Source organism: Sesamum indicum, linkage group LG9, assembly GCF_026168435.1.
Source record: "Sesamum indicum cultivar Baizhima isolate 11 linkage group LG9, ASM2616843v1, whole genome shotgun sequence".
Lineage (NCBI taxonomy): Eukaryota > Viridiplantae > Streptophyta > Magnoliopsida > Lamiales > Pedaliaceae > Sesamum > Sesamum indicum.
In genome coordinates, this window is record NC_142665.1 from 3787841 (window position 1) to 3805177 (window position 17337).

The following is a 17337-nucleotide window of genomic DNA, read 5'->3' on the forward strand; positions in this document are numbered from 1 at the left end:
AGTCGAATCCGTTGCAATCTGAATATTTCACTTATTTGGTTGATTAAGTGAATAAATTAGCTAAAATGCGATTCCTTCTAAAATGGAAATTTGTTGCGTACTTCAATTTCTTGCTATAAATCAGCAGCTTATATTCTTGCAAAAATAATAAAATATACTTAAAAATATTAAATTAATCGAATTTGGTTCAAATTTGATTCAATTAAAATCGTTTAAACTCAATTAGATCAATAATCAAAACAAATTCAAATATAATCTTTTAAACTCAAATAATAATAAAATCAAGCTTGAAAAGTAATAATGTATCCAGCTCAACTTTAATAATTTAGAGCTCTATTCACAACATGTAATTCACCAACTCTAACCAAGTGTTGTTGAATGAGCCCATCTGCATCTATATAGATATTTGAATATTGATCCGCACCTTGACTTTTAAAACACTAAACAAAGCCCGAGAGCATTAAGTCCTTACTTTCTAACACCAAAAGGTTAGGCAATAGGAAAGTGTTACTGATGCAGCCACACAATTTTGATGGAATCAATAAATCTCTATTTTTTCACCAAATTATGCATAACAGTAGTGAAAATCTACAGTCTTGTGGGGAATCAAATACCTCGAACCTGCAAAATCAACTACAAGTGATTCTGATTATGTCGTAGCAGCTGTTGCTGCCAACAAAACAATGTCTTACTAGACAACAAGTACAAAACTGATCCTTTGATTCTTGTCCGAGGGGAGAAATATCTCCCTCACCATCCCCATTGCTTGCAACAATCAGCTTAAAACGGAAAGTTGGAAAGAATATGGTTTCGGTTCTATTCTCCCACTGTCAGTCCAAAACCGAATTTGTAATCTTTCTTCCTATGATCTATCTGCAAGACAAAATTGTCCAGAGGCATTAAAAATTATGGGAGGAAAAGGCAAGCGAAGATATTTCAGAAAATTGGAATTGTTTAGCCTGTGAATCTCACCTCAGCAGAAAGAAGAAAGTTAAGACCCATATTGAATCGCTCTTCCAGGAAAGCAGCGACGACACCGTTAGAATCAATCTTGCCTCTTAACCGGCACTGCCAAGGAGACCAGAAACCTTGCTCTTATCCAACAGAGGTAAAGAGATATTGGGGCCAAAATTGTGATACTAGTCCAGAAAACAACTCAAGATGAAATACCATCAAAGAATTGATTCTTGAAATTTCATACGCCAAGATAGTGAAAGTCCGAACATGTGAATTTCACTCTAGAACACTCCTAATTGTATTATCAGTAAGATGCCAAGCACAAGAAAAAGATGAGGAATATCCAAATTACTTGGACAATGAGAATTCGACTTTGGTCCCTTGCACCAAAGAAAAAACCCTAGCAGAAGGCTAAATTAGAGATACATGTATATGGTTGTTGCTAGTCTTTGTCAAAGCGAATTACCACCAACCAGATTAAAGATATCAACTAAAGAAACTTCATTTTACCATAACATAGAAGAAGCATCTAATATTTAGATTATATCAACTAAAGATTAGTAATCTATCAGAAGTAAGATACCAGTAATTGCATTGCATTGATAGCAATTACCCTGAGAGTTGAAACATGAGCAAGTTTCCATGTGATATTTCACATACAGATGGACAAGAATGCTGAAAAGATAAAATCCATACTCACACAACATAGTCTTTCCTAGAATATACCAGATCTCAACAACTAACTAATAACTAGGTCTTCCCAGAACAAGGTAGCTAGCTCAAGAAACCAAGAACTATACTGCAAGGAACTTCGAGTTATTCCAATTAAAGTTACCTGCCGAAGGATATAATCATAACCAAAGCTGGCTGTGACATCCCTAGACATATAGTTGTACATGAAGTCTGATGCTAGAGAAACCTAAATGTAGAGAAAAAAATTATTAACCAACAGAGAGCGTGAAAGAAACATAAAAATGTTAGATGTGCAAAATTATGGAACATGTATTGAACTAGAAACTAGTTTACCTTTTCAGATACTTTCTGAACATAACTTAAGGCAACCATACCAGTGCTAGCAACTTGTCCAGTTGCGACCTACATGAGAAGCAGCAACCAGTAATTACAAATTCTTAAAACAATTCAGTCATTTGCTTCTAACTTAAATCATTCAAGTCTCAACGTGGAAAAACATTAAGAAATTTCAACCCCCACTTTCTCAAAGGTTGAAAAGGAAACAGAAGTAAAACGGTTATTTACCTGGTTTCTCTTCACTATTTTGATAAGCATATAATTAATTGCAAGATATTTACAGCATATAAACTCATATGTCTAGACAGCTGAAATTGTTTGATCCTTGTGTTCTTCAATATGTTACCCACCAAGGCTTGTCTTCTATCATCATTTCAGAGCCCAAACCCCTTCTTCTTCTGATTCTTCCTTTTTTTTTTTCCACAAGTATGTCTTAGTGAATAACATCAAATAGTGGCACCACACGGTTTGAAAATAATTCATATTTCAAGTGAAACAATAAAATCATGCCTCTTGGCCCATCAACACATCCAGATACAGCCATCAACACAATAAAGGGAAACATATAGCTTAATAACATACAGAATACAACTTGTAAATTTGAATGGACGCACATAAAGCCACTTGCCTATACAGATAGAGTTTATAAATATATAAACATAAAAGCGACACAGTGAGTTTACAATTTAATTGTTCCTCCATTCTGTTAACAGAATCTTAATTTACCGGGGAGAATATCCACCAGCATGTAAATTCAAGCCAAAATCACAAACTGTGCATTTTTTATGCGATGACTATAAATTGTGCAACTAAAAATGGAAAGAAAGTCTTCAATGAAATAGGAATCAACCTTCGTTGTTGTAGTCAATAAAGAAGATTCAGTTAACTGAGATGCTATATGATTTGAGACTTAAACCATGTATTGGAACCAAAAATAAAGAAAACATTACCATCTTGTCGGTGTTGTAACGTGCAGCATAGCCAATGCCAGATTTCCGATGTTGACCAGCCCAGAATACTTCACCACCCAAGGATAAATGAGGAGTCACACTCTGCAAACATACATAAAAACAATCAGTATAACTGCAAAGTGCAACCCACCTTTGGCTTTTATCAAGTTCAGATTTATTCCCCTCACCCTTTAACCATAACAAGAAGATATTTTTGTTAGCCGAAGAATTTACTTCATCTGCAGTTTCACCTTCAAAGACTAATCTAAATATAGTGAAGCTCAGCATTCTCCACAAGTTTATTGGCCTTCCTATGGTGTGAATTGTTTGATTTCAAATGAAATGAAGATGTTAACATATGATGCTCTTAATTTGCAAGAAACTGAAACCACAAAGATAAATTTGCGTCACTCTGACTTTTTAAGACAAAAGCATACATCCTTTTTAAGGGAGGAAACTGCACAATGTTTTACCAAATATATTAAAAATGGGAGGAATAATCTATACCAACAACGAAATAAAACAGGCTAAACAGCATCCTAAGTATTACATACAAACAACAGATGGTAGCACCTGGCAGTTTGAGTCTTGGTTCTGGGAGAAATAAAAAGCAATATCATTTTTCTTCTACTCATAAGTGCTCCAATCACAAGAATATATCTCATGCCATCTTCACTCCGCTTGGACTGAATGGTACAGGGGTGTTTAATGTGGTAGATATCCTTGATATTCCATTGTCATTTTTCCGTTTGGTCACTCTCATTCATAGGAGACGGAACTACTGATGCCCGTTGGTATTAACTTTCGCAAAACAGTTGTTTTTCTCACCTTGCATAATCAAGTGATTCTCAACTAGGGGTGTAAACAAGCCAAGCTCGGCAAAAATTCTAGCTCGAGTTCGAGCTTTTGATTTTGAGCTCGATCTCAAGCTTTTTTTTTATTTTTTAATTTTATCATTAAAGTGAAAATTATTTTAGAAGTTTATTTGTTATGTTAGATTGACAAGCCCAAATTATTTTTACCAAAAATATATTCCTAATTTTCTTCAACTAATAGATAATTTAAAAAATCAATAATTACTATAAAATAAAATATACTATGAACTTACTAATTTGTTGATTAAGCTTATTTTTGTATAGAAACTAGATATATAAATAAAACTAGCATATTTATTAATAGCTAAATTTAAAATATGTGATATTACTTAATAATTATAATATATGAGTTAAATATATAATAAAAATTTTAAAAATAAATGATAAAAAAATTGAAAAAGCCTCGCGAGCTTCTGAACAGATTTTGGGCTCGAGCTCAAGTCAAGCTCCAAACCGAGCCAGCTCGCAAGGCGTCTGCCACCCCTATTCTCAACTTTCCCTTTCAATTTGTAGATTTGAAAAGTAAGGCTCCTTTTAGGACAACAGTGCTACCATAATTTGAGTTCACAAAATGAAAAAATAATGATGAAGAGTTACAGACACCCCAGAAAGAATGTATCTCATAGTCTTCGCATCCAAAGTAAACTTACTGATGACTTAGTGTAACCATTTAGACCCGACAAGACCTTCTACAAAAGACTATTATCAATTTTTCTTGACTTATACCTCGTGAAGTAATTATGAAAGAACCTTAATCTAGTTAATGGAGTCACGTACCCCTGATTTTTTCAGAGGTCTCCCTGTGGGGCAGTAGAAAGAGAAACAACAGAAATGCACCACCATTAGCAATATTTGCCCTATTCGACTCAAGGGGAAGAAGAATACTAGCTAGGTATAGTCCTCACAAGCTTGTTGCACAGGGCAAGAGCATCTTGCAGTGCAGAAGCCCCCTGAATTAATCTATATTCCAGATGTCCTTTCCTAAACCAGAAAACTTGAAAAGACAATGAAGTAGATAAACTCTTCATTTACTAATTAATACTGCACCAAAGTTCTCCATGAAGACCATCAATGCTTTCTTTTTCAGAAAATGTCACCCTGCCCCTTGATCTAGGAGAGAAGGAATGTGAGCACAAGGTGTCACTTTAAAACTCAGTTCCCTAGCTAGTTTTGCAAGCCAAAGGTAGAGTAAGAACAAAGCAAAGAAACACTTAGAAGAAAAAACCCCGACATCTATTACTACTTCCCAAAGTTGAAAGTCCAAAAATTGGAAATTAGAATAATGCAATCCAAGCTATCCATCAGATTCATGAAAAAGGGAAGTGATGCATGTAACATGATCTCAACCTAATTCACAAGACAATCGCATTGCATACTCATGCCCCAAACTTCAAACGGTTCTCATAGATATCCACAACTAGGGGAGATCATCAGCATGCACATGATTTCTGGTTTCCAGTATGTCTATTCTTTAAATAAATACTTTCAAATCAAATATCAGATAATTCACCTGGATGTAACTTGCACCAAATAAGGCCCCATTCCCCAGTTGAAACTGAGTCCTATAATCTGATCCCTGTACATAGTTATATAGCATAAGCTGTTAGCTTCAGTTGACATCAATCCAGTATCAAACTGGCATCAATTGTAAGACAGTTCCATGCAACAGGGCAGATCAATATTTAAATCAATTAGTTAAAAACATATATGCAGGAATTCATAAGCATTACAATGACACCACTAATTCTACACTTAAAAGTGACCCACATACCTCAAAACTAGTTGTATAACACTTACCTTATAGTCAAAATTAAACATGCCATGTGACATATGTGGCTCATTTGTAAGCTGCAGAGGAAAAAGAACAGATACTATTAACTTATAGGTATGAACTGACAAATCTTGTAACAGCTCTTGGGCTTGTCAACTCGAAAACTCCTGCTACAAGTGGATAGATATAATATGCGTACTTGAGCATTGCCCTTGAGAGTAAGATTCTCAGTCAAATCACACTTCAGTCTTGCATTTAATCTCCCGTCTGTCATCACTCTCCCGAAAAGCATCAACTGTCAAAGAACAAGCAACCATCCATGGTTAAATCAAGTACTTGTTACAATCACAAATGCTAGTAATAAAATGAACAAACCTTTGGGTCTATAAAGTTAGCACCAAACTCATAGTGGGCAGTGGGAATTTTAATTGTTTCAGATGACTGAGAAGGAATTTCTGTAGGTCCCATCATCACACTGGTGAAAATTAAAACAGCAATCATTAATACTAATGCAGGGAGAGGGAAGCTAATATGGAAAAAAAGAAAATGAAATGGAAAACAAAGGTGAGTGAGATACAAGATTAAACTAATATAGTTAAGGAATTGTGAAGCCACCTATGGCTGAGTGAAAATTTCTGATTGAGTCCTTTAGTAAAGTCAAATCGCATTCCCTCAAAGAGTTCTGGTTTCAAGGACACTGCCAATAGCAACCAATATAATTAGCATTTGAAATACAGTAACTTAATGACACTAGCATCTTTCACAACTCTTTTTCGGAGGTCCTTTCACACCCATAAATTTGGCATTATGTTCATAGAGCAATAACAAGTTCACTGCTCCACCTGCACTGGTTCAAATGTAAAACTTAATTTGCATTGAACATCTAAATTCGGTACATGGCTCCTCACTAAAAGACTCAAACAAGCAGTTTTAGTTTCGGAGAGCTCATGCAGATGATGCAATCACTAAGTGCCACCTAACAACAAAGCACCAACTAAAGAGTACAGAATGAAGCTCAGGTTATTAGTAGTGAGCTCTAAACCAGCTTGTGATCAAGCTAATGCCAAGAATGACAATTTGCGATCTGCCCTTTCAAAGTCAAAAGAACCGAAATAAAGCAACTGATTCTACTCACGCAACCAATCTCCTCCTACTAGGGTTTAACACAAAAATAGAGAAAAAAAAACATAAAACATAAGTCCTGGCATTAACTAATATGATCCTCAAACAATTATGAAATTCACCATCTAGAAACTACAAGAGTAAAAGCAGAAACAAGCACAAAGCAGGGATCAAATTGCAGCAACAGTGATGATAGACAAAAGGAGGGGCAAAATGAGGATAAAAGAAACAGGAAGAACACAAACTTAGAGCTTCACGGTGAATTTCTTCATAAGGAATGGGGCAAGGAAGATTCAAGTAATCCACTTTCTGCTGCTGGGCGGCGGGCGGTGGAGTCGTTGCCGTAGCAGGCGACGGAGGAAGAAGGGTTGCCATTGCCGGATTCTGTTTCCGATTCCTAATCGAAATTCAAATAAAAAAGAAGAAGAAGAGGAGTAAATTTGATTCTTCTTCTTTTGGTAGAGAGTGACAGAGCGGCTATTATATGGCAACACAACTGAGAAAAACCCTTTCCCTAAATTACAAAACCCCTTACCCACCCACACGCCCTATGCTTGACCCGACCCGTTTTGTGGCCACTTCGGTCCTATAGCGGGCCCCGTACGGTCGGAAAAGATGAATGAAGATTGAAGAATACTCTCTATATTTTGACAAGAGATTGGTTGCCGTTTTTGTAAAAGCTTCTGCTTCTATTTTTATTTTTATGGTAAAAATAAATTATTAAGTATATGCGTAAGTTAAACATTAATTAAAGTTAGTAATATTTGAAAATAAATGCACCATCTACAAAAAAGTTAATATTATGATAAGTTAAAGAAGTTGGTCGATAATTGTTTATAACTTTTAATTTTAATTAATTTAAACAATTTAAAGGTAGATATTGTAAATTAATATTTTTCAACTTATTTTGATAAATGTCTATTTTGAATAGCTGCAAATACTTTATGATAGTAATAAATTATATTTAATAACTCTAATATTTATTTTTTTATCTAATAAATTTAGTTAAAATTTATCAAAATTATTGATATTTAATAACAAATTAAATAAAATTTTATATTTATATCTAATCGATTTATTACTGACATATAATTTTTTTTTATCAAACTACTTTTATACGATCTTACAAGCTAATGTATGTGAAGAGATAGACTTACACTCTTACAAGAGTAGTTTGATCAAAAAATATTTGTTCTTAACTACAATGAATCAATAATAAGTGAATAAGAGGCAATTATGTATTTTTACTTGTTCTTTTATTAATATCAATAAATTCAATAAATTTTAATTAATGAATGCATATATTTATTAGACGAAAATAATGTTAGATGTATCAGATTCAATTTCTCATAACACATGATGTTTACGTATAATTACGCAAAATATCATAAAATGATAGTGTAATTAGCAATTTCAAAAAGTAGAGTAAAAAACTCGACAAAAAATAGCACCGTATTTCAACTAATATAGCTTCACGATTTTTCTGCATATATGTCCGAATCACTAGTCCATTTTATTAGTATGAAAATTATTCATTATTTTAATAAGAATTAGTGTACAATATCAAGATTATACTACAAGAGAAAAGTTGGGATAATGACTCATAAAAAAAATGCGTATGAATATAGTGTTGTGGCAAGATGGGTACAAAAAGATTACAAAATTTACGATCCTAATCGTCCACTAACACCACCAACTCCAATAGAGGAATACGAAGTAACATAAACTATATAATTTTTAAATTTAAAATAAATATATACTAAAATAAGTTAAAAAATAAAATTGAATAAAAATATTATAACATCAACAAATATTAAATGATACTAGATCAAGAAAAAATACATTTTTTGGTTGGGGGGGGGGGGGAAGGGGGTTTCATATTATTATGTGGAGAATTCACAATTACTTGAAATTCAGAGGACGTGTTATCAAATTATCCCAGGGGAAAGAAGAGAAAATAGAAAAAGTTGGATGGGTCGAAACCCTAGTAATAATTAAGAAGGTCCAGAAGGAAAAATCTCACAATCTGCTTGCCAAATCGATAGATCGAAGCCCTCGTTTTCCTCTCAGCTGGCCACTGGAAGCAGCCAGAGAAGCCCGTAAACGATCGCTTTCAGCCAATTTCATCCCAAGTTCAAGCTTCGACCTTAATCGGACCCTAGCCTCGAATTTCAGTAAGAGGAAACAACAGTACATAGGAGAATACTAGAGTATAACTAAGGGTGGTGGTGTTGGCGGTGAAGTAATTCAGGTTACAATGCTGAAAAACCCTGGTATGGATTCACCGGCAGCCGCCGCCAGCATCGCCACCGTTAAGCGCTACGCTCCTCCCAATCAACGGTACTAACTCTTGTTTTGGTACATGTGTCTCTGTCAGTTCGATTGTTTTTTGTTTCTTTTTTCTTTTTTTAGTTTGAGTATTTTGGGAATAATGTGAAGGATTATTTGATGCATGCAGGAATCGATCACTTGGCAGGCGCAAATCCGGAGGAGGTAACTTGATTTGATGCATAGAATAGGTTCATGTTTTTGTTGATCTGCGTGCATTTTTCTGATTTTTAGTTTTGTGACTAGTTATTTACTTTTTCATGGTTTTGCAGTTAATAGGTATCTTTGGTGCTCGCAGTTGACTTACGTTTTAACTTATGCTTCTTGAGCCAATCTTACTTGCAATTTAATGCATTTACTTGTTGAGTTAGATGCGAGATATTTAATCTACAAAGCTTCTGCTTTTGGTCAATCATTTTCTTCATCCCCCCCCCCCCCCCTTCCCCTTTGTTTCCTGAAATAAACTTCAAATTGGGAAGGTGGATATTTGTTGAAAGCCTGTTAAGTTGAAAACAGAAAAAGAAAAAGAAAAAGAAAATAAAGTTGCCAAGCTAAGAGCTGGAAATGGAAGTTGAAGGAAACACTATTATTTCATTCATACTGCAATTGACTGTTCTGAAGATATTTAAACCAGCTGCTAAACCTAGACCTAGAAGATGATGCTGAATCAGCTTTCTAATAACTAAAAATAGCTAAAAATTGAGGAATAGTAATGGTTCTCCTAAGCTAAGGATTAACCAGTACTTGCTGGCCTTTGGGTGCGAAGGCTTTAACGGAAAAGCTTCCTTGCCCTTGGATCTTTTCCATCTGATCCATCCATGTGGAGGTGACCCCCTTTAATCCCTTGCCAAATGTTGCCGTCCAACTTAAGTGATGAATGCGATTTCAAAAGCGTGTTATTCAAAACAGTGTCTTCCCAATTTCTGGGCCTTGATCAAACGGCTGGATTTCATCTTCCTCTTTGCAATCTGACGGCTACCATTCAAACTGGAAATGATTGATGAAAATTCTGAAACTTTCTGAATGAGTTTGTTTCCTATCTTTTCTCTGGAGTATAAAAGCAGATGATTATGAGGAAGGGCTAATAGATACTTGAGATAAATATCTTAGTTTCACTCTCTGCTTTATTTCCCAGTAGAGGCGCGCTGTAGTGGGCATGTAGGACAGAATTCCATGCATTGAGTCAAGTAAAGCATTGGTTTTAGTGCTGTTAATGGACAAGCTCACACGAGCTTGAAGGTTTTTGAGCTCTGCTTAGCTTGATTTTTGCTTACCACAATGATTTTACTAACCAAACTGATCCTATCTTGAGCTTGGGTTCTCCAGAGCTTCCATATTGTAGAGCTGAATCTCACTTTAAACCCTTCAGTTTTGTCACAAAATACTGCAGTGTTATATAGTATGTGAAAACTCAAACTAGATGAAGATAGACTAGAATAGAACTTCACCAGATAGAAAAGATCATACACCAACATTCCCTTCTGCCTAGAAATAATAATATTGATTAGAGTTCCTCGTTAAATCCAGAAGAAGATTAGATTTGTCTTCTTTTCTCATCTCCTTGCAAGCATTAGCAAAACAAGTGCATCCTAAAGCATGCTGTGCTACCTTGGGAGCATGCTCTCTAGAATAGACAGAAACCAACTGCGGGAGGGTGGGGGGTGGGATACTAATCAGTTGGAGTGAATCAAACTCAGGTAGGGGTGTCCATTTCGGTTAACCGAACCGAACCGAACCGAATTTTCGGTTAACCGAAAATTCGGTTCGGCCATTTGGAAAACCGAAAACCGAACCGGTTGGTACCGGTTCGGTTCGGTTCCGTTCGGTTTTAAAACCGAAAAAAACCGTTTTTTTATTTTTTATTTTTTAAAATAATATATTTTGATATTTTAAGCCGAAATTGGGATAATGTTGCAATTTTATCCAAAAATACAAATACCAAAATTAAATACTAATTTAATAGTACAAGTCACAAGTATAGAACAACTTCAATATGTTAACATTCAATATCTAAAAATAGTACACTTTTCTTTAGTTTTACTAATATAAATTATATAATATTAATATTATTATATATATAATTATATAATGTTTATATGTATAAAAAATATATATATATATTTTTTATTATTTATAGAATTTCGGTTTTCGGTTCGGTTCGGTTACCGAATTGGTGACCAAAAAACCGAACCGAAAACCGAATTTTTTTTTAAAAAAAACCGAAAACCGAACCGAAAATTCGGTTCGGTTTTCGGTTCGAACCGAATTTTCGGTTTCGGTTCGGTTCGGCCGGTTTTCGGTTTTTTTGCACACCCCTAAACTCAGGTGATAAAATGAAATTGAAGGGAATTAATGTTGAAAAGGAAACATTCTATTTCTTATGATTTCTTTTTTGTTGACAGTCACTTCACTGGTAGTTCAAACTGTAAGTGGCACCAGAAGTGTGTTGGTCTATAAACACGCTTTTGCTTGTTCTCCTATAAATTGGAAACTGATACTGGTTATTTGGCAAGTATCCTTTGGGAATGAAATTCATTTTGATTAATATATTGTTCTTTCCGATTCAATAATCTTTTGAAACCAATTTGAAATTTATTACTTTTTGGCACAAACTGCCACAGTGAGAGGACCATGTTGGGTGGGAGAGGGGTGTCTAAAATAATCTGTCAACCCACTTCCAAAATGCTGATATTTTTCTACATGGAAATACTTTACCACTAATACAAGCAGGTCTACTATTGCCAAGTTTCTGTCAACATCCTTGTATTTCCCGATTCTGTTGTGAATGGGTAAAAAATTCATATTGTCCAATCCTTGGAAACATCTTTGTGGTTTTGAGGATGCAGCTTGTAAGGTTTTTCACTAATTAAATGTATAACTGATAGAGATTTTTCTATAATCTCACACATGATGAAACAAACTGGATAACATGGTGGTGCATTTTGATTTCATGTGTGTTGCTCACATTTGAACAGGTTCACTAAATCAAAACACTCCTACATAATTATTGTGGATCAACACTTTCTTCATTCTTTGTCTTGTTATTTTGACAATTTTATTCTGCAGATCGTCTCGAACGGGCGAATAGCTATGTTAGTGATGGAGAGAGAAACCCCATTGGTGCAACTAAGAGCAATCCTGTAGCAGATCTTGGAGAAGGTGTTGGGAATGTTCGTGCCAGCGAAAGCCTTTGGGTAAAGTTGATACCTTTACATGGCTGTTGCAACAGTGAAGCCTTTCAGCTTTTAAACAACCGTATGATTCACTTGGCCTACTCTGACTTATGTTGCCTGTAATATTTACTCTCGACATATAGCAATCTCTTATATAGTTTCATTGATATCCAATGATCACCCTCCCTACTTTGGCAATGTAAGATTGATATACGGTTTGTTTGATTACAGAGTCTTCTCCCTAGTCTTGGGTTATGCATTTCCTCTCCGAAACTCGAATACATGAATGAAAAGACAACTTCCCTGGCCTGGAAATATGCTTTAATTGTTTGAAAACTTCCAATACAACCATCGAAAATGATCTCTGGCATTGTTTCTTGTTCATGTCCTTCATAAATGTGCACCTGTTGCTTGCTGAAGATCTATTGTATTTTGTCTCTGCATAAAGTTAAAAAAGCTGAAAGTAGACTTCATCTTAATGGATAAAGGTAATTACATTCGCCGAAGTGCTCTGGTTGTATGCAACAATGAACATCAGATGATTCCATCGCCTAAAAGAAGTTCATAGTAATATGTCTCCATGTTCTACTATCGAACAGTTGCTCCATTTTCTGTTCAAATAACACCTTCTTGATGTTGTATATGCGAGTAAAAGTATAATGTTTGTGAAATAATATTATCACATATATTGGTTTTTTAGTTACTTCTGGATTTACCTAGGTATACATTCCCAAAATGTTGCTGTGTTTGAGCATTTTGCCTTTATTCTCTTTGCAGGTTGGGCTGCTACCATGAGTGCGTACAACAATTTGCCGGAAGATTCAGCTGGTGAGTATGAAATGCTGATTATTCTGAATCTTGCATTACCAGTCATATCTGAACCTTTAGTTTGGATACAACTGTAATATGGATTACTTGGCAAAAGTTTGTTTGTGCATGCTTGGTTGACCTGAAAGTATATCTCCACGTAATAATTCTCTTTGTCTCTAAAGTGAACAGATGCTAAGTATTACAATTTCTTGCAAATGAAAATAGAATAGGGTTGCATGTCCAATTTACACTCCACATGCTTTTCTTGCCATTAGCGAACTTAGTTGGCAATTTTTCAGTTGATATGATTATTTGAATTATATGTGGTTTCAAACAGGTTTGAAGAAAGTTATACATTGAAAGTATGATATTGTAAATTTCCGTCTTCTGATTGCCATTCAGATTCAACTAATTGGTCATATTTGGATGCTACCTAATTATGTCAAATTCTTCTCAAAATTGTTTAGTTTCTCCAATGTTGTAATACTGTATGTCATAGCTAAGCACCAAACAGTAGAGTAGAGTCGGAAACGGAAATTCCATTTTTGCCTACAATTACAGTTTAATGTTTAAAGAAGAATCTGTATTTCACGGGTAATCAGTAAGCAGAGATTTCAATATACCTGGGTATTAAATCCTTTTCAACTCAGCGGCAAACACTTAGGTGGAGTCCAATTCAAAAGGCTTAGTGTAAATATTCCTAAAGACAAGTTTTTCTTGGGACATTTTCCTTAAAAGATTACAGCATGTTCGAAATACTCGGCCTTCAAAGAATAGGTGCAAACTCATTAACTATTCTTGTTGGTGATAGCTGACAGCCAATGTAAGAGCAGCAAACTGTTTACTGAATGAGTGTTGGGTACTGCATCTAATTCTTATTCGATTTCCCACATTGAGATTATACATGGTTTGGTATGTTAGTGCTCTGGAGGGTGAATCTTATCTGGTATCAACTCTAGGTGTACATTATTGTACCATCCTGCAACAAGCCCCCTTTTATCTGCATGAGGACTGGATACCACTTTCAACCTCTTCTGACAATTGAAGTTCTGATATACAGATGTGTATGAGATGCTGAAACTATGTGTGCTTGCAGTTAGGAATTTTAGAAATTCTGGCTCTTAGACAGAATGCTATTTTTATGCGTGTAGAAATCTCTGACTTGGTCCAACTATAGTGCCAATGAGCTTGACTTACTTTTCTTGTGTTTATCAGAAAGGCCAGTCTTGTACACAAGGAAAAGCGCATCAGCCTGGGGTCATGCAATTCTTCCTCATCTAGTAAGATACATATTGTTTTGCAACATCCGAATATAACCATTTCCAATGAAGAAAGAACAAACAAACGAATAAATAAATGATAAAAAGAATTTCCCTCCATTTCTCTCATGTAACATTGCTTTTTCATTTCTTAATTGCAGCTTATTCAACCTACTGCTGGGGCTTCTACCGGTTTCCAGAGAGATTTCTTGACCGAACTCCGACAGGCAATGCAGAATGCAAATCCTTCTCCGAACCCCTGACCTGTGGGACGTAACTCGAAATGCAACAAAATCGTCTGTCTTGGACTCGGTATCCTTTGACCTGTATGCTAATGAATTTCTTGCTTGTTCTCATATAATTTATGAGCCAAGTGCAAGAACCACAAAGATGGCTCTCCTTAACGTCGTGTATGATTATTAGGATGCTGTGTTAGTATAAAGTATCTGTTATTGTATGGAATTGAATTGAGTATCTTGTCTGTGTTACATATTCTATCCAAAACTCTTTTCCCCGATCGTATCTCAACTTAGTTTCAAATGCAATTGGCTTGCTGCTAACAACTATCTTTTTTTGCAATAAAAATTATGTCAATTCTTTCATTTACAGGAACGAACAAAACTGAAATTTTGCAGCTGTGATTGGTGTGGGTTTCTACAGATTGCAGATAGTGTCAGTCGCTCCACACTGGAATTATTCCTTGAGCAGCCAATCGCTTCTCGACCCAGAAAACGACATGTTTTGCAGTTGGTTTCTTCTCGTCGACGAGAAATGGCTCCACGGTGCTAACTCCTGAACCATACGATGATAGGGAGAATCCTTTCGGCCCTGTTGAATGATATTGGTTTCAGACTCCAAATTATTGAGAAAAAAGGATTAAAATATGCCATGCTAAAGTTTTGCCCTGTTAAATAAGCCCTTGTTCGACTTTTCAAGCAAATTAATTAAATGAGTAAAAATTAGACCTTTTTCATCTGAGAACACCCTTTGATTACAAAAAATCTACAAGAAATTAAATTAATTTCTTTAATATGACAAAGGTATTTTAAATTGAAGCAGGCACTGTATTTGAGACAAATGAAATAACTCTGAACTACTACCATTTAACATACCATTGATTCCATCAGGAAAGAATGCCCAAAATGTGTAAGGACTGCCCTTCTTCAAGAAAGACCCCTCCAACTGCAATAACATCATTCACCAACAAACAACCCAAATAAAAAATCCACATACTTTCTTCATCAATCTTCTCACACATCCATCCATCATACAACACATAAATCTGAAAATATATATGCATAGGGTTTTGGGCATATGCCCCGAGAAACAATAGTTAACGAAATTTGTGACGGATGAGATCACTGTTTTTAGTGAATTGTAAGGAAAATGGCAGTGATACTGATGCATAAGAAGCTCAGCAAACTCTTGAAATTGCAGAAAAGCTAGGACAAGAGTAGATGCCATCAACGCGGTTCCATAGCTAGCTTGTTGAATATGAATGATCAAATGAAGTTGAGTTCATTAGCCCCATTTAGTTCAGATTCTGTGGGACATAATCCAATTTTGACACAATGCAACTCAAAATGGCAAGAATGGTGGCGGGAGAAGTAGTTCATCGTTTTCATACCTTATTTTCATTGAAAGATAGCTGGAGCTGGGATATATCTTGTTGAGCTTCTAGTGTTTCTTTGAGCACAGGTATTACGTCCTCCTCCATCAACTGCGGCAGAGCCTTTGCCGGAGCTTTTGCTGCTGCCTTCGGCTTTGGAGCAGCAGCAGCCGTGCCATCGCTCTCGTCCTTCACGGCCTTTTTCTCCTTTGTTTCAGCAGCAACTGCTTCAGCTGTTACCATCATCATCATGTTAGGAATTGGTAGAAAAAGAAGGGAGGAATGAATTAAGTGCGCAAGAATTGACTTGTGGAAGTAGATGATTCTTGCACTGCCAAGCAACACACATTGCGCCGTTGGTTCACCACCTTAACTACCTGCCACTTACAAAAATCTTATTATATTTTGCCAAAACATTACAAGATACTAAAGTTTTGTCAAAACCTTAATAATAATAATAAATCAAACTGTTCAACACTTCAACATCATTATTATAGACTAGTTTAAGCTCGATTCATTAAACACGACAAATCCTGGACTCCACTGAAATATTAGCCAAAGATGGACAAAATATGTGTGAAATAATCAATCAAACTACTTTTGAAGCTCGATAAGCAATTGTGTGAACAGTAATGTGTTCAGCTCAACTATGTCACATACCTGTGAGAATCGGGCTCTGGGGGTGAAACAAGAAGAAGATGGGCAGCTCAAAAGGGAGACGGATCGTGCAGCCGCTGCCATGCCAAATACGCAATACTATGAATATGTTAGCCACTGACTTATGGTGTGTCTAAGTATGTTTTGTTGTTGAATATTTGGGAAGTGCAGGGCAGGTAGGGTGCCTGTAACCATAGAGGAGGAATGGATGGCTGAACAAGGAAGAAGCCTTTATTAGCCACACACTGCTCAACTGCATGCTTGCCACTGATTTTTCCACAAGATATATATATATATATATATATATATTATTGTTACGATTTGTTCATTTTGTTGGTTTTACTGACTATATTCATTAGGTCCGTCAAGGAGTGGGGTTTTTACCTTAGCTCCATACCTAATAACTATTCATAATAATATACTCTTCCTTTTACCCTTCAAACACCCCTTGAGGTTGAAAATAAATTGAAATAAATAATTTTTATTTAATTTAAATTAAATTAATTCAAGCAAACAAAATTATTAATCAACTTAACAACGCAAGTATTCTTTTTTTCTTTCTAAACACTCCAATTTCAATATTTTTTTCGTTTTTATTTCTCGCTCTCTTAGTTTGTAGTATTGCTTAATTTATACTTTCCTCCGCAATTTATTACTATCATAAAAACTGAAACTATTACAAACATCCCGTAAATCTTACCCATATTATATCATAGTCATTAAATTATGGGCCGAAGCTCATTCTTAAGGCCGTGATGGCCCTAAAGAGCTCTCATAAAATGAATAGGGTAAATTAC

General features: G+C 35.4%; 3 protein-coding genes across 3 annotated transcripts; 1 reads left to right on the forward strand and 2 right to left on the reverse strand.

Moving 5' to 3' along the window:
* Window positions 1–527: 527 nt before the first annotated feature.
* On the reverse strand, window positions 528–7230 carry LOC105170487 (mitochondrial import receptor subunit TOM40-1). Its single transcript, XM_011091261.3, has 11 exons — window positions 6950–7230; window positions 6198–6279; window positions 5958–6057; window positions 5782–5877; window positions 5609–5659; window positions 5322–5387; window positions 2937–3038; window positions 1984–2052; window positions 1793–1876; window positions 973–1068; window positions 528–873 (listed from the first exon to the last, which is right to left on the reverse strand). Exons 1-11 carry the CDS (start codon window positions 7077–7079, stop codon window positions 817–819), a joined length of 933 nt encoding a protein of 310 aa, XP_011089563.1. The 5' UTR covers window positions 7080–7230; the 3' UTR covers window positions 528–816.
* A 1464-nt stretch (window positions 7231–8694) lies between these two features.
* On the forward strand, window positions 8695–14796 carry LOC105170849 (uncharacterized). The gene is made up of 6 exons (XM_088885409.1): window positions 8695–9044; window positions 9163–9197; window positions 12099–12287; window positions 12983–13033; window positions 14231–14295; window positions 14436–14796. The coding sequence occupies exons 1-6, from the start codon at window positions 8962–8964 to the stop codon at window positions 14535–14537; spliced, it is 525 nt and encodes a 174-aa protein (XP_088741535.1). The 5' UTR covers window positions 8695–8961; the 3' UTR covers window positions 14538–14796.
* Window positions 14797–14824: 28 nt separating this feature from the next.
* Window positions 14825–16800, reverse strand: LOC105170488 (DUF2996 family protein). Its single transcript, XM_011091262.3, has 5 exons — window positions 16544–16800; window positions 16191–16260; window positions 15902–16116; window positions 15387–15456; window positions 14825–15102 (listed from the first exon to the last, which is right to left on the reverse strand). The coding sequence occupies exons 1-5, from the start codon at window positions 16622–16624 to the stop codon at window positions 14948–14950; spliced, it is 591 nt and encodes a 196-aa protein (XP_011089564.1). The 5' UTR covers window positions 16625–16800; the 3' UTR covers window positions 14825–14947.
* Window positions 16801–17337: the final 537 nt, after the last annotated feature.

Excerpts from the sequence above, each read along its gene's own strand:
- LOC105170849 (XM_088885409.1), top strand. The coding sequence starts at position 8,962 with ATGCTGAAAAACCCTGGTATGGATTCACCGGCAGCCGCCGCCAGCATC. Across the intron at positions 9,045-9,162 it reads TACGCTCCTCCCAATCAACG|GAATCGATCACTTGGCAGGC; the intron begins GTACTAACTCTT and ends TGATGCATGCAG. Across the intron at positions 14,296-14,435 it reads ATGCAATTCTTCCTCATCTA|CTTATTCAACCTACTGCTGG; the intron begins GTAAGATACATA and ends TCTTAATTGCAG.
- LOC105170487 (XM_011091261.3), bottom strand. The coding sequence starts at position 7,079 with ATGGCAACCCTTCTTCCTCCGTCGCCTGCTACGGCAACGACTCCACCG. Across the intron at positions 5,878-5,957 it reads CTAACTTTATAGACCCAAAG|TTGATGCTTTTCGGGAGAGT; the intron begins GTTTGTTCATTT and ends GTTCTTTGACAG. Across the intron at positions 1,877-1,983 it reads TTCAGAAAGTATCTGAAAAG|GTTTCTCTAGCATCAGACTT; the intron begins GTAAACTAGTTT and ends CTCTACATTTAG.
- LOC105170488 (XM_011091262.3), bottom strand. The coding sequence starts at position 16,624 with ATGGCAGCGGCTGCACGATCCGTCTCCCTTTTGAGCTGCCCATCTTCT. Across the intron at positions 16,261-16,543 it reads CCAGAGCCCGATTCTCACAG|GTAGTTAAGGTGGTGAACCA; the intron begins GTATGTGACATA and ends TGTAAGTGGCAG. Across the intron at positions 16,117-16,190 it reads AGAATCATCTACTTCCACAA|CTGAAGCAGTTGCTGCTGAA; the intron begins GTCAATTCTTGC and ends TGATGGTAACAG.